Source organism: Pithys albifrons, chromosome 2 (assembly GCF_047495875.1).
Source record: "Pithys albifrons albifrons isolate INPA30051 chromosome 2, PitAlb_v1, whole genome shotgun sequence".
NCBI lineage: Eukaryota > Metazoa > Chordata > Aves > Passeriformes > Thamnophilidae > Pithys > Pithys albifrons.
In genome coordinates, this window is record NC_092459.1 from 66,869,682 (window position 1) to 66,883,560 (window position 13,879).

Sequence of the window (13,879 nt, forward strand, 5' to 3'; positions counted from 1 at the left end):
GAGACCGCGTTCGGTCGCGCCGAGCCAGGGCACAGCTCGGAGCGGGAACCCCCTGGGCTCCCCTGGGTGTGTGCCCGTCCCGAACATGCAGCGGGGTGACTGGGCAGGGCTGGAAGCAGCCCACGGGCGCAGCAGGGGTGGCTGGGCCGCTTGGAAGTGGCCCACAGGCGCAGGAGGGATGGCTGGGCAGGGATGGAACAGCCCACGGGCGCAGAGGGGCGGCACAGCATCCCCGCGGCACTGCCGACCCGCGTGGGCACGGAAACACCGCCCTCTAGCGAGCACTGCCGGGAAGCGCCGCCGGCGGGGAAACAGCAGCATCACGCACACACAGGAAATTACAAGCGGTTTAGTAAGCTAAATACCCTCTTAATTACCTTATTCACTGTGTGTATTACCTGTTCACACCGACACGATTCATATCTCGGTTTAAAAATTCCTCCAGGCAACAGTCATTATGAATTTTTAAAAGTGACTGAATGACTCACCCTCCAGATTTAATTGGCTAGAGTTATGCATCCCCTCTACACTATCTGTGCTATCTTTGATTAAAAAAAACCAAACAAACAAAAAAAACCCAAAAAAACAAAACCGTGGCACAACCTTTCTGTAGGTTTCTATTTAAATTCATTTTCATTCTATCCATATTACTTCCTCATACAGCCACACTGCTACCAGGGTGACAGTACGAAAACAGCAATGAATACAGTGGAACCTGTAAAAAAGGATGGAATAAGGAGATTTTGCATCCTGTAGTTGTAGTGTGCATCCTGAAAGCAAACTACTTAACTGTCAAGAGTGCTGTTTCACAATGTCCTGCTCCATGCATCCCACTAGTGAACTTCTGGCCTCCAGCAAAACTGCAGCTGAATGTCACTGAGCAGGGATTTGAGCTTATAAAATGTCTTGCACTTGATTTGTAATTGTTCTGCACTGCACACTAGCACTGTTGTACCACTGATGTCTGTGTGTTAAATTATAGCAATGATATACTCAGCATACATATGCTGATAGATAGGTGGGGGAAAATAATAGCACTCTAGTTCATGCTAAATTTAGTAAGAAGATTGAAAATAGAGTAATACGTCATTTGGACATGATTTTATCTGCATCAAGTTTGAAAATGGTATGAAAGGGATGCATATTCTTTTCATCTTAGCCAAGTTTCCAGATTTTTTGTTGTTGCTTTGTGGTAAATAAATTAGAGTCTTTAAGAGAAAGCAGATACGGACATAGACAAACACACTAAACAGAACTTAAATATCTCAGTCTATGCATAGATGTTATTTCAGAGCATCAATTATCAAAACAGTTTCCATCTGCAAGATCACAGCTGCAATGTGTTAAGTCAGTAATATATATGGAAGAAAAAAAAACCTGAAAAAAACTAAGTTACCACTGAAGTCTTTCAAAGTCATAACACTGAATAGTTCAGGTGAAAGCCACTTAAGCAAGTCTGAGAAATGTGCTTTCAGGAAACTCACCTTTTGCACTGGAACAATAGAAAAGAATTCCCTTGCTTTTCCTAATGCTTTTGATAGTGACTGGGAAGTGCTGCGAAACACATTCTATCAAGAGTAAGGACAAAGTAAGTGGAAGTTTCTCATTCCTTCATTAGCTGAACCTTGCATGCCCTCATGCCACATTTTTGTGGTGTAAAAGGGGAGTATAAGCATTGCTTTAGGCACCTGTGCCTAATTTTTAGTTCTTTATCTTTCTCCAGTTCCCAAGAGTCAAATCTTTATGGGATATGTAACGTCCTGTGATAGAAAGGCTTTCATTCCTTTGTCTACTGCAATGGACATGGAGTGGAGTAGCTTTAGTCTTTTCTGCATTTCTGGATCTATTATTCTAGCCTTTGCCAACAATTGTCTCCAGAGCCAACTCAAGGTTTGTAAAAAAAATAGCACAGCCCCATCATAATTATGACCTTAAAGTGGAAGGAGTGGAGTAGAGAAAGGATGGATTTTTTTTTCACTGCCCCTTTGTGTCCCTTTAGGCACTTTCTGCTTTCTGTATGTCTGAAGCAGTTCTGGTTGCTCATAGCCCTGACACAGCTGGGTGCTTTGACTATCTCTGTACCAGTCTGCATCTGATGTCTGCTTTTTTCTGCCATGTCTAAGTCCAGTCATGGGATGGAAATTAAATCTAGCACACTACAGGTTGCAAAGCAGCCATCTCTTTTTAGCAAGACACTTAATTTACATTACTTATTAGCAAGTTAAACCTTACCAAGGTCCATGAACATGCAGCTGCTGTATCCCTCCTTATATTTCCAGCTTTGCAGTGAGTTAGATTGTACACAGAGTCAGGATCTCTCTTGCCCTATACTTGGTCTCATGAACATTGGATGACATCTGGGAAAGATATATGCAATGTCCTGCCTGTGAGCATGCCCCCATGGAATCCAGCTTTCTCAGGCTGAGAGAAGAGAAGCCTTGATATGGCATTCCATTGATTGTGTTGCATCCACTGGGCCACCATGTGCAAGGCAAACACTTCTCATGTGTCCATGGAAGAGCAAGCATTTTGGTGCTTGCCCTTAGGGAGAAAGTCGGGTATTAGGAGGAGTAGCTCAGGTTTCAGAGGGGAGTGTCCATCCAGATTTGACATGAAGGGACATGTCCTGGCTACACTTGAATTTGTGCATTATCTCATTCCTAGAATAGCCTGCCAGTCCCTGAACCACAGTCCCTAGCCACATTCTTGTTGCCACAGAAATCAAAGGTCCTGAGTCTTACATGGCCATCCCACCTTCTCTAATATTTTCTCTTATTTTGGCTAGTAACGTCTTCACTGCACCTTCCTTTTGTGCTGTTGTCTCACTTCATATGATGAAAATTGTTTCCTTCCCTTCCCTGGCTTTCTAATTCTCTCCTGTCTTTTTCTTCCTTTGAGATGGAGGAAAACACCACCTTGTTTTTCAACAAACAAGAATATTTAAATAATTTAAACATTACCTGGACTGTGAATCTATTAGGAATGATTCAAGAAATTAATGAGAGGAAAAAAGTCTCTGTGAGAGACATTTCTTCATTCTGCAAAATGCCATGTAATTATGCAAAGCTGTTCTCTTATGTTTTTTGCCAGACAAAATATGTAGACAGTTTTCTTGCCTTTTGGAGGGGAAATACTGTGCATGTGCATAAATACTGTGTCTTCCTTGAATTCAAATGAGCCCTTAAAGAGTGGGTAAATTGCACACTGCCGGGGTGAGCAGACTGGCAGCTCTAAACCAAGCCTGGTTTCACAGCACATTGCTTGTCTTAGCAGCGAGGCAACCTGCAACGGTCTTGGTCTGGTTTTTGGTCTGTAATTCATTGTGTAAATGCCAGCCAAATTAAAGCAAAGCAGATGGGACAAGTAATTTGAAGATTAATGAAGTTACTTGCATTAAAAAGTAACTATAGATATATTTTTAATGAAAGAGATCCTTTCTAATTCAGAATAGCTGGTCAAAAGAAAAGGATCAAGAAGTGAAAACTGCTAAAGCTTAGTAGAACACACCTACAAAGAATTATTACCAGTGATTAACTCTTTACAGAGTTAATCCCTATTAAACTGAATTATCAGGTCACAGACTTATTTTCTTTCTCAGGTACCTGCATCATACTGTGAATGCACAATGTTTCCTAAAATGTAGAAGTAAATAATTGAACTCTTAGAAATTCTTAAGGGATTATTCACCATGCAATTCAACATGTTTTCATTCTTCAGTGACACTTGCAGTGTCCATCCAAACTTTTATGTATAACTGGCTATACTTCAATTGAAAAAGGAATTAATAACAGGAAAGAGCACAATAAACAAATTCTTTTTGTTTTACCACTAGAAAAAAATGCAACTCAACTTTAAATAATCTCTAAATCAATATTCCAAATTCCAGTCAATCACCAAGTATAATTATTATAACATATTTCCAGTCTTGCCTTAAACTCTGAGCTCACCAAGTTTCTCAAACTGCACAGCTGGTCCACAGGAGGAAAGCCAGGTTTGCCTCTCACATAACACTGTGTTAGTTCCTGAAACGGCTTCTTTTTGTGCAAATCCTCAGCAACGATTTGATACTAACAGACTGTTAAACACTGTTTCAAATACAGAGATTGGAATTAGCTTTGTATTTTGTTCATGAGTTGGAGGTACTTAAGATGTGGGAGAATCATACAAACATAAAATCTTACCACAACATTGGAAACTGGCTCTGTAACAAGCACACAGAGACAGATCAGGATTTCTGAACTCCGGATATCCCATTGTCTTTATCTATGTGTAGAAATGGCTCTTATCATGCTCTTCAGAAGCTGGACTTGGAATTTTGGGGAGAAATATGCAGCCGTCTAAATCACAAGACAACTAAACTGCAACATTTTGAGGGCAACATAGTAGTATGTATTGTTTCTCATACAGAGTTCTTGCATGAAAAAAAAGAGAGGCTATGTAAGTGACAAATTGTGCAAACTTTCTCAGGGATGACTTTCTATAAGAAATGTTAGAAGGCAACTGCTCAACCTCTGCTCCTGCTCCCCCAAACCATCTCTTCTGTGATGTGATGCCACTAGATACCTGGTATAGTATGCTTTGATGCAAACATGGCACCTCCAAAAACACTATCATCCTAAAAGATTGAGCAATCATGTCTTTAGAAAAGCTTTCCATACCTATTCTGTTCTGTGAAGTGCTTGACCCCATGTCTGAGTCCTTTGCTGAAGTTCTTCACCGGGTAAGAAAGTATATAATTTAAAATGTGTCCTTATGCCCCTGCTGAATCTGGCCCTGTATGGCCAAGCTAAGTATAAGCAGGACTAATGGCTATCCAAATTCCAGAACTTTTATTACAGTAAATTTCTTTGACGTAAAGGTAGGTTAAATTCTGTAAAATTATGGTGCTTAAAAAGTGTTTTAGTCCAGGAGGGAAAAAAACCCCCAACAACGTTTTATCCATGTGGACACATAATTTGACTGTTGGGCAACTCGGTTTACAAACTGAAGGCAACAATCCTATCAATTACAACACAGCATACAGTTTTTCTTGTTTTTCTTATGGTGCTAAACATGATGGAATGGCTGTTTTGAAATACAGTTGCACTTAGTTGCAGTTTTTGTACATCTTTCCCCACTAACTTAGCTCACCAATAAAAAGCTGTCATGTTGGTGTAGAACTGATGCATAGGAAATTTCGTAAGTTGTCAGTTTCTGGGTCCTGTGTGTACAAATTCTCTGTCGCAATCCAAACAAAGCCTTTCCTCTCTCAGGCTCCATTATGAGGTAAGGGAATATTTTGTTCTTCTGGAATATGCATAGAGATTTAGTAAAACTGTTACTGTGCTTCTCTTAAAACATTACATACTCCAAAGTACATGCAATTAAACAGTGTGACAGTAATTCATTCCCTCATCACTGTTGAAATGACAAACGAGCCAAAAGAGACATTCACAAACCACACAGAAGATTTCAACAATGCCACATTACTCTTCCAAATGAGAAAATTATGAAACTTAGAACTGTGTTTAGCATCAGAACAAGATTTGATAATGTAGATCAGAGTACACTGTGTCTAAATGAGTTGATAGCTGATTACATGTGGGGATGGGCTGTGCTCATGCAGGTTATCAGCTGAATTTTTGACATTTGGATGTCGATGATGCCGCTTTTGGATTGATTTTTACAACAGAATGTCATTATAGCACTTACAGTGACATAAAGAACAGAACTTCAGCTTGATCTTCCTCTACAGAAGCTCATTAGAGATTCACATGAGAAGACAACCAACACGTGCTATTGCCATGGAAACAAGATGGAATATTATGAAGCATTATATCCCATATTCCAAAATAGAGAGGACAAAGAGCAATTATAGCAAAAGACCAACAGGCTTTCTATTTGCAGCATGTATGGGTCAAAGTAAAACTTAGCTCCTGCTCTTTGAAATAATCATCAGTGCAGTTTTAGGACACTGGTTTCAATTCTTCATTTTCAAACACGAGCACTCAGGCTAGTTAGTTTAGTTTATGATGTACAGGAGGAAGGAGGCTGAATGGAGGCATCAGCATCACAGCAGGTGTGTAGGTGGGATGATGTATGAAGTACAGACATCACAGAACTGAAAGAGGAGTGAGTCGAGTACAAAACGAACAGTGAGGTGCTGATAAAACAGGTGAGCAAATCCAGCAGAGGCTGAACATCTGGTGTGTCATTAAGATGCAGAAGAAAGGCTAGTTTCAAATGCAATGGCTAGCCAATACCAGTAGCCAGAATGCAAAGGATACAATTTCTTGTAATTTGGGTTAAATAGATGAGTCTCATGGTTTCTTATCTTGTCTAGATAATTAAGTGCCTTTGGACATCCTGGACATATTGTATGCATACAATATGTGGTTAGTCTAACTCCCCAAGCTTCTGCTTGTCCCTACATACACAAAAAATTCTTTAAGGCATTTAAAACAGCTCTGTCTGGTCTAGAGAGAGTTTTCACCCTTGTAAGAGTTTTGAACGTTGTCTCTGAGTACAGAGCAATAGCTTGTGAGTATGAATGCATGTATTTTTTGTGTTTCATGACAAACCCACAAATACAGGAATTCTATGCTAATGGAAGCAAGAGCTTAGAAGAAATACTTCACTCTGTGTAAAAAGCCTGTGATTGCCACTTCATTCATACGCCAGTTCTACTTCTAAGAAACATTTTTAAATTCCAGTAGAGAGTCTATCATGATCAGTCACTTTGAGCAAAGCCACCATGGGCAAAATACAGCTTAGGAAAGATAAACAAAGAGAGTAACAGGGTTTTAAAAAGCACTTAATCCTTGGAAGGTTGTGCCATGAGTTTGTCACTACAGAGAGTTACTGTGAGATTCAAAACCACTTAAGAGAATGATGGAAGGCCAAAATATTGCAGTACACAGAAAGCTTGTGAGTGCTTAGTGAACCAGGCTTTGGGAAGCCTCACAGTGCCAGCATATGAAAAGCATGGCATGCAACTATTTAATTATGATAAACCCCACAAATCATCATCCACTTAAGCAGCCAGGTCAAACGACTTTAAAAAGTGACAGGTTACAGTCACTGTTTCAGCTCTGATTCATTCTTGACTGATTCTGTTTTGACTGGAAAAAAAAGATGAAAGACACTATGAATTTGGGAAAAGAGTTTGAATGGAATATGAACTTTATTGCATAGGTATTCTAGTATGACACACAAACTTTAATAGTAGTCAGTAGCTTTATCAAAAGCAAAATAACAAACACTTTAAAAAGAATCCTAGATCAAATTTTCAGAAGCAACAGGCAAAGAGAGAAAATGTGATATAGTTTCCAAAAATAGTGGAAAATAACAATAATTCATTCTCATCTTTGCATATATACTTTCTTTCCCAAACTGGCAAATGCAATTCACTAGTGATAGCAACTACTTTTTTTTCCCTTCACCTTTACCAGGCTTGTTTTTCTTCTTTTTCTCTGCTTTCAGGGCTTCTTCCTGAGCTGCCAGTTCTTCTTGTTTTCTGCGCTCAGCCTCTAGCAGATTACTCCTGTATGCTTCCCGAATGCTATGAACTCTGCCCCGTGTTTCATCTAAGGATGCCTAGCCAAAAACAAACAGCAATACCACCCCCTTCAACACATGAACTTGATTTCATCACAAGGCAACTGCATCCTTCCTGTTCTATTTCACTCTGGGACTCTATAAGCAGAGGGAGACCATCTCTCCTTTTCTTTTTACTTGGATTTTAATTGTTTTCTTGTGGGAAACAGGTATGTGTCAATCTTTTCCCCATGAAGAAGAAGACAAAGTTTATGAAAATACTTTTTAAATTGCTGGCATAACAAGCTAATTGTGTGAAAGGAGGATAGGGCAACAGACTAGTTACCCATCTGGATCTGGTCTCTCTTCCATTACTGGTTTGCTTTGCTGTCTTAAGTCCATTAAACACTAGTTGTCAGAAATGCTGTAATTGCTCTGGAGTTCTAGCCTTTTAAGAGACTAAAGGAGCCAAAATGACATCGACCTTCAATGAGACTTAGGGCAAGTAGGACTTGGACACCTCTGAATACTTTTTCCTTTACATTTCCATCCTGGAAAATAGGGATACCTGAATACCTTTAAATGTTTCTGTGGTCTGCAGATGAAAAAACTTATCAGCTTATCAGCACAGTGTGCGTTTTCACAAGTAACTCTTGTTCTAAGTTCATATTTTGAAACATTTTTAATGGAAATACTTTCTAGAAAGACTCGAGAAACTACTCCTGAGAAAAAATTTCCCTTCTAATACATGGTATGTTAGGCATCCAAAATCATAGCAACATCTGAAAAGCTGGACAAATATTCTTACTAGGATCAGTCACTGCTAGAGAACTGTGGCTCCTTGCAGACATGTAGTTGAGTAATACAAATCAGGCTGTCTGGGAACTTGCTAAGGAGATGTTTTCAAGTGATCTCTATAAATAAGTTGATGTGACGTAAAATTATTTTTACTGTCTCTCATCCAGCTTTAAGAGCTCTGAATAGTCACCATTTTATAGCTACTGTTTATTGTTTTACCGCTGTGTAACAAATAATTTTGTTCCTGTTGAAGCTTAACAGTTAAGTCAATTTGGTAAGATATTTGTATCATTTTCGTGTGCAATGCATTGGCTGAGTTAATCCTCACAATGGATCCTATCCTAATGCTACCAAATTTATTATTTATAGACATGGTTTTTTAAGATTCATAATTCAAATTCTTCATTTGCCAGCATCATGCATATCCCAAGAAAACTGTGTTCTCTAACTTTGCTGCAAGACACATTAAGAGCAACTTGCCCCCCTGCATATTTTTTTCTAAAATTACTTTCCAAAAAAATTATACAATTCCATAACCAAAAAAAAAAAAAAAGGTAAAACTGGAGATGCTTTACCTAATATGCACCTGGTCATGTATGTCAAATGCTCAATATAACCATCTTTTTATGGTGATATTCTTAAAATAGTGTTTTTGCAGAGAGCTGTATCAAGAAAGTACTAAGAATATCATATTAAGGATGTTGTGTAGTACTATTTTTTTTCCTTTAAAACTTTTAGTTTTAACTTTTGCTCAAGCAAAATTCCAAGCCTGTTCATTGCTCCTAACCACTGGTACTGAATACAAAAGTTTCAATAATGATTGATCAGGATGTTCAGACTAATGGTGGACATCACAGTAAGAGTTACTGGAAAGCAGACTTGACAACTTACCTGCAGATTCTCATACATTTCAAGTATATTTTGCTTCAGTAAAGCTCTGTCATTTTCTTCTTTTTGTCTTTGTTCCAAAGCCATCTTTCGAAGTTCCCTAAAATGGTTGATTTTTTCCTCTTTACGTATCTGTTGCTCTTGAATGATAGACTCATTTCTCAGCACAGATTCAGACTTTGTTTTTCTGAAGGAAATACAAAAATACTTGTCTCATTTCAAATACAACTCTGGGTGTTGTATATTTTCCTTAACACATATGAGTATATATTTGGCTTATATCTGGCAATGTCATCATTGTATGATTAGATATAGTTAAGGAGTCACTTTTCCACTGTTTATTTATAACACCCATTAAAAAGTACATTTCTGATGTCTTCTTATAGTTGAATGTCTATTTAAAAATATTTGTAAAATTATGCTCATCTTTGAGCATATGAAAAACTCCTGTATGTGTAACTTACTTTTAATTTGCAAGAAATATACTTCCAAAAGTTTTTAGTATTCTCTGTTGAGACAAAAGTTTTGGTTTGGGTTTTTTTTTTTCCCTTTGGCATAATGGCCCCTAAGTGGACAATATATTTTTTATATTTTGACTTAAACAACTAGTGTAAAATTCAAGGACTTTAAGAGAAATTAAATGCTTACAAGATTCAACATGGGAGACATTTTGCTATATTTTCTACTATTTTAATGTTACTCACTTCAATATAACACCAGTTTCCCTTTCAATTTAAAATTGAATCTGGGATTTTTTCAGCCTGTTCTAAGGCCTTTGAAAATCAATGAGATGCAAAAATGCCACATTTGAATACAAATGGATTTAAGTATGTAGTGGGTTCTAGCTGCAGCATGAAGATGCATGTAAATTGGCTCAATAAGTTCATGCCAACACTTATAATGAATATAGTTCTTTTGACTAGGAAATGTAATTAATATAGTTATTTCAGCTGTTCATTATTATTAACCGAACTGCATTTGATAAATATATAATTTTAAACCAGCATAACATCCTGACAAACTTCATATGTTCTCCTTTCAAGATGAACACTGAATTAAGCATATTTGCCTGAATGTGCATTCTCCAAAATTTATGTCACATACCCATTACATGCAGTGCAGTGATTCAAGTCCTTTGCCATTTTTTATGTAAAGGCAGTTTACCTCATGTAAGGATTAAGGTCTATAAGCTCCCACTTCTTTTTCTGCATTTGTGATCTTGACTCAGTAGCTGCTTGTGGTGCTTTCTTTCCTGTGGTATGAAAGTGTAAACCAGAAAGGATTAACCAGGTTATTTGGTTATGCTGGGAGCTCCATCTAAATTCTTGTATAAGTGTTTCTTCTTTTGGCTCAGCCAAATACATTATAAAATGGGAATATGATTGGAAAGGATATAGTAATTCTGCCCTTTTATTTCCAACACCCATGGCAGAATCAAAGATGGGAGAAGCCCATATATGCTGGAATGAAACTAATAAATGCATTTTAAATCCATAGCTAAATCCACTTTACTCAAGGAAGTTTGTAAATCTAAACAAGAACATTGAGTTTGCAGTGCCTAAAGAAAATAAGAACAACTTATTATTACCTAGGAATCATATTCTTTTATTTAAAAAAAATCAATAAAAATCTGATTGCCCAGTTCTGGCTGTAGTTTCAAAAAAATTATATGCCCTTTCAGGTAGAGATTTAGTTTAGGAAATAGCAGTCTAAAGAAAAGAAAGGTCCCATGATGTACTAAAATTGGTATTCTGAAATCTTAGGATTTTTTTTAACCACAGGGATAGTAATCATGCTATGTTTTAGAGTAGTATTCTTGCAACTCAATTGATACAGCTGATATTAAGCATTGGGCTGAGCTTTGTTGTGATAATTCCAGTGCTTCCTTCTTTTAATTTGTCTGGATGTGCTGAAAATGCTTGTGAAATTTGATGAAATTTAATGATAACTGGAGCAGTTTTCTTTCACAAAACTCTCTTATTGTCCTACCTATACCAGTAACCAATTGAAATATTTTAAAAATATTCCTGGAATTTTCTCATCAAAAATAGAAAGGAGGTTTCTGAGCATTAAAAAAATTACTGTCTATATATTTACTGCCTATACACAAATATGCAAGTCTTCTCTGGTGGTCTTGAAGGGTAACTTAAATCTTTGGAAGTGCCTTAGACACTGCCCTTTAGAAAAGTATTCTCCAGAATATAAAAATTCTCTTTAAGATACTGAATATAACAGAAATGTTCCATCACATTATTAAAAATTGCTGCACTCTATGGAATTGAACCATAACAACTTAAAGTCATTGGGCTGTCACTCTGTACTTCATAAGACCTTCTATTAGACTCTAAATGCTTCGTTTTGAATAAATCTCTCAGTAGACAACCATTATTTGTGAAGTACTTACCCAGTAACTTAGAGAAAAAGATATTTTTTTCAAGTAACCAATATTGTGTTTGTTTAAGGCACTAGGTAAGGATTACTTGTGCTTTAATTTCTGAAACCTTCCCATGAAGATTACTTACCTGAATGTAGAAATACTAGTCTTATGTATTGGTCACAGGTTCTAGTTTCATACATGAGCCATGACCAGATATTGTCAAAATCAGATTAGGTGTTATTCTTTCCTTTTTGTCATGGCCTGATCTCAGCATTATTCAGAGAAGAAAAGAAACAACAAACAGTTTGCAGCCTTGCACCCAGTTCAACTTCTCATCAGAGTCCAGTAGCTGGCAGGGAACGCATATGAAGGATCCGTAGAAGTTGTAACCACTAAATAAAAATAGTGCACTTATGGAAGCTGCCAGAAAGCTGATGCTACTCAGTATGCACTTTTTTGATACCTCACTTCTGTGAACAGTTTCCATGAACATTAACATAAAGAAAACGCACATTACATGTATTAATCTCTTACTGACATGCTATTTCAGCTGGTAAACACTTAGCATTTCTACACTAATGAACTCTAGTACCCAACTTGGAAGGAGTAAGTAAGCATTTTCCATTAAACTTCCAAACATTTCAGGTTAATTAAGGGTTAGAATTCTACTACAGAAGGACTACCTGAAGTTTGCTTAAGGATATCTGTGTCTGGAAATAGAGCAATGAAACAATTAAAGAAAGAGGGAATAGAGAAGATAGAGAGTAAGGTGCCATTGCACATTTGGATGGCTTTATCAGGGCTATTTTGTCCATTTACTACTAGTGTTTAATGCAGAAGTCTTTTCTAAGGGTCTGAACATCATGAACTGAAGACACAGAAAGTTATACCCTTACCTCTTCCTCCTGAACTAGGTGTTAAATCAGCAGTCTCAATCCCAGCTATGGGCTCCTCTGAATCTCTCACAGCACACTTATTAATAAAACGCAAACGTTCCTGAAAAGCCTAGAGATCAAAGTTTTAATCCAGATAAGAAAACTTCTACTGCATACCTTAAATCCCAAAGAATTTTAAAAAATAGGATTCTGTATGTGGTCAATAAGACATAAAACAAAGGTGCACTATGCAACTCTGCCAGGCTGGAATCAGAAAAGATGCCAGGGTCCCAGTGAATCAGTCCTGAGACACTGAATACTCACACTATATGTGTCACTGATCTCTGGGCAGTTTAAAACAATATTTGGATTAAAAAAACAAACAAACCTAAAAGTGAAAAGCAAGATTCCCTCATAGCTGAATGTACAGCTACTGCAGCTCCTTAGGGAAATATCACTTTCTCTTAGGGGCCTCCTATAGCCTGCTGGTTTAGGCTTCCTCCTGAGAAATGGGACCTTTGGATGAAAACCTTTGCAGACTCAGATACCTTTGATACCAAAACCAGACATCAGCACTTCTGTCTTTTCAGAAGGTGACTTTGGCTCACTGGGAGTTCTCTTAAGGACTAAGATTGCCAGAATGGACAGAAGCCAAAGGTCACCCTGGAGTCAGGCACCCAATTCCCAGAGTCAGAGGGTCTGTGGCAGGGTAATCAAGAAGAAAGCTACTTAAGCTGGATAGCAGACCTTGTTTTTAGCATATTCCATGTGTTGCTGCAATTTTGTTAATGACAGCTGTTTTAGAAAAATATCACAGACTGAAGGGGCTTTCAAAATGGAACCCTGTAGTTGCAATTCAGTTGATTTTCTGATCAAAAAAGGACACAGTGATAGAACCAGCATTCTGAAGAGAGTCTTTATACATCAAAGGGGATTCACTTCCAGCTAATCTTTAGGAGGCTGGACTTGCATTTTTTGAGTCTCAGCCCAACCAATCAGCTGCAGAGCTGCACCTCTCCTTAGAGCAGAATTTATAAGAGTACTGTCAGAAAAAGTTCTGAGCTTTGAATATACTGAAGAAAGAAAAAAGAGAAAACCTGAAAATGTAAGTGGGGAGACCCACGTCTGAGGTTCACTTCTGAAAGATAATATAAAAAAGACAAAATTCTTCTAAGCTGGGGAGTTCTGGCCGAGTATCCCTCAATTGGCAATGGTAGTTGTGGTGACAAAGACTGTATTTTGTTCTTTTATTTCTCTTTTCTTTTGGAAATGATGCTTCCAATTCTGAATCAGCAGTGCAATTTTTTGCTTTGGTAGAAAGAACATGTATCATTTTTCCATCATAAGATTTATCACATCAAAAGTACCCAGCTGAAGCTGACAACTGAGTTAGCATTCCTTATCCAAAAGACTGAATTCACACAGA

The 13,879-nt window shown here is 37.7% G+C and overlaps 1 protein-coding gene across 1 annotated transcript in view; it reads right to left on the minus strand.

Moving 5' to 3' along the window:
* Positions 1-7,315: 7,315 nt before the first annotated feature.
* Positions 7,316-13,879, minus strand: part of ADGB (androglobin) — a 107,449-nt gene continuing 100,885 nt past the window's right edge. The window contains exons 30-33 of the mRNA XM_071580896.1: positions 12,475-12,583; positions 10,366-10,453; positions 9,205-9,388; positions 7,316-7,575 (exon numbers count right to left, since the gene is read on the minus strand). Of these exons, the coding sequence (XP_071436997.1) occupies positions 7,402-7,575; positions 9,205-9,388; positions 10,366-10,453; positions 12,475-12,583 (555 nt within the window). The 3' untranslated portion in view covers positions 7,316-7,401. The remainder of the gene's footprint in view (positions 7,576-9,204; positions 9,389-10,365; positions 10,454-12,474; positions 12,584-13,879) is intronic.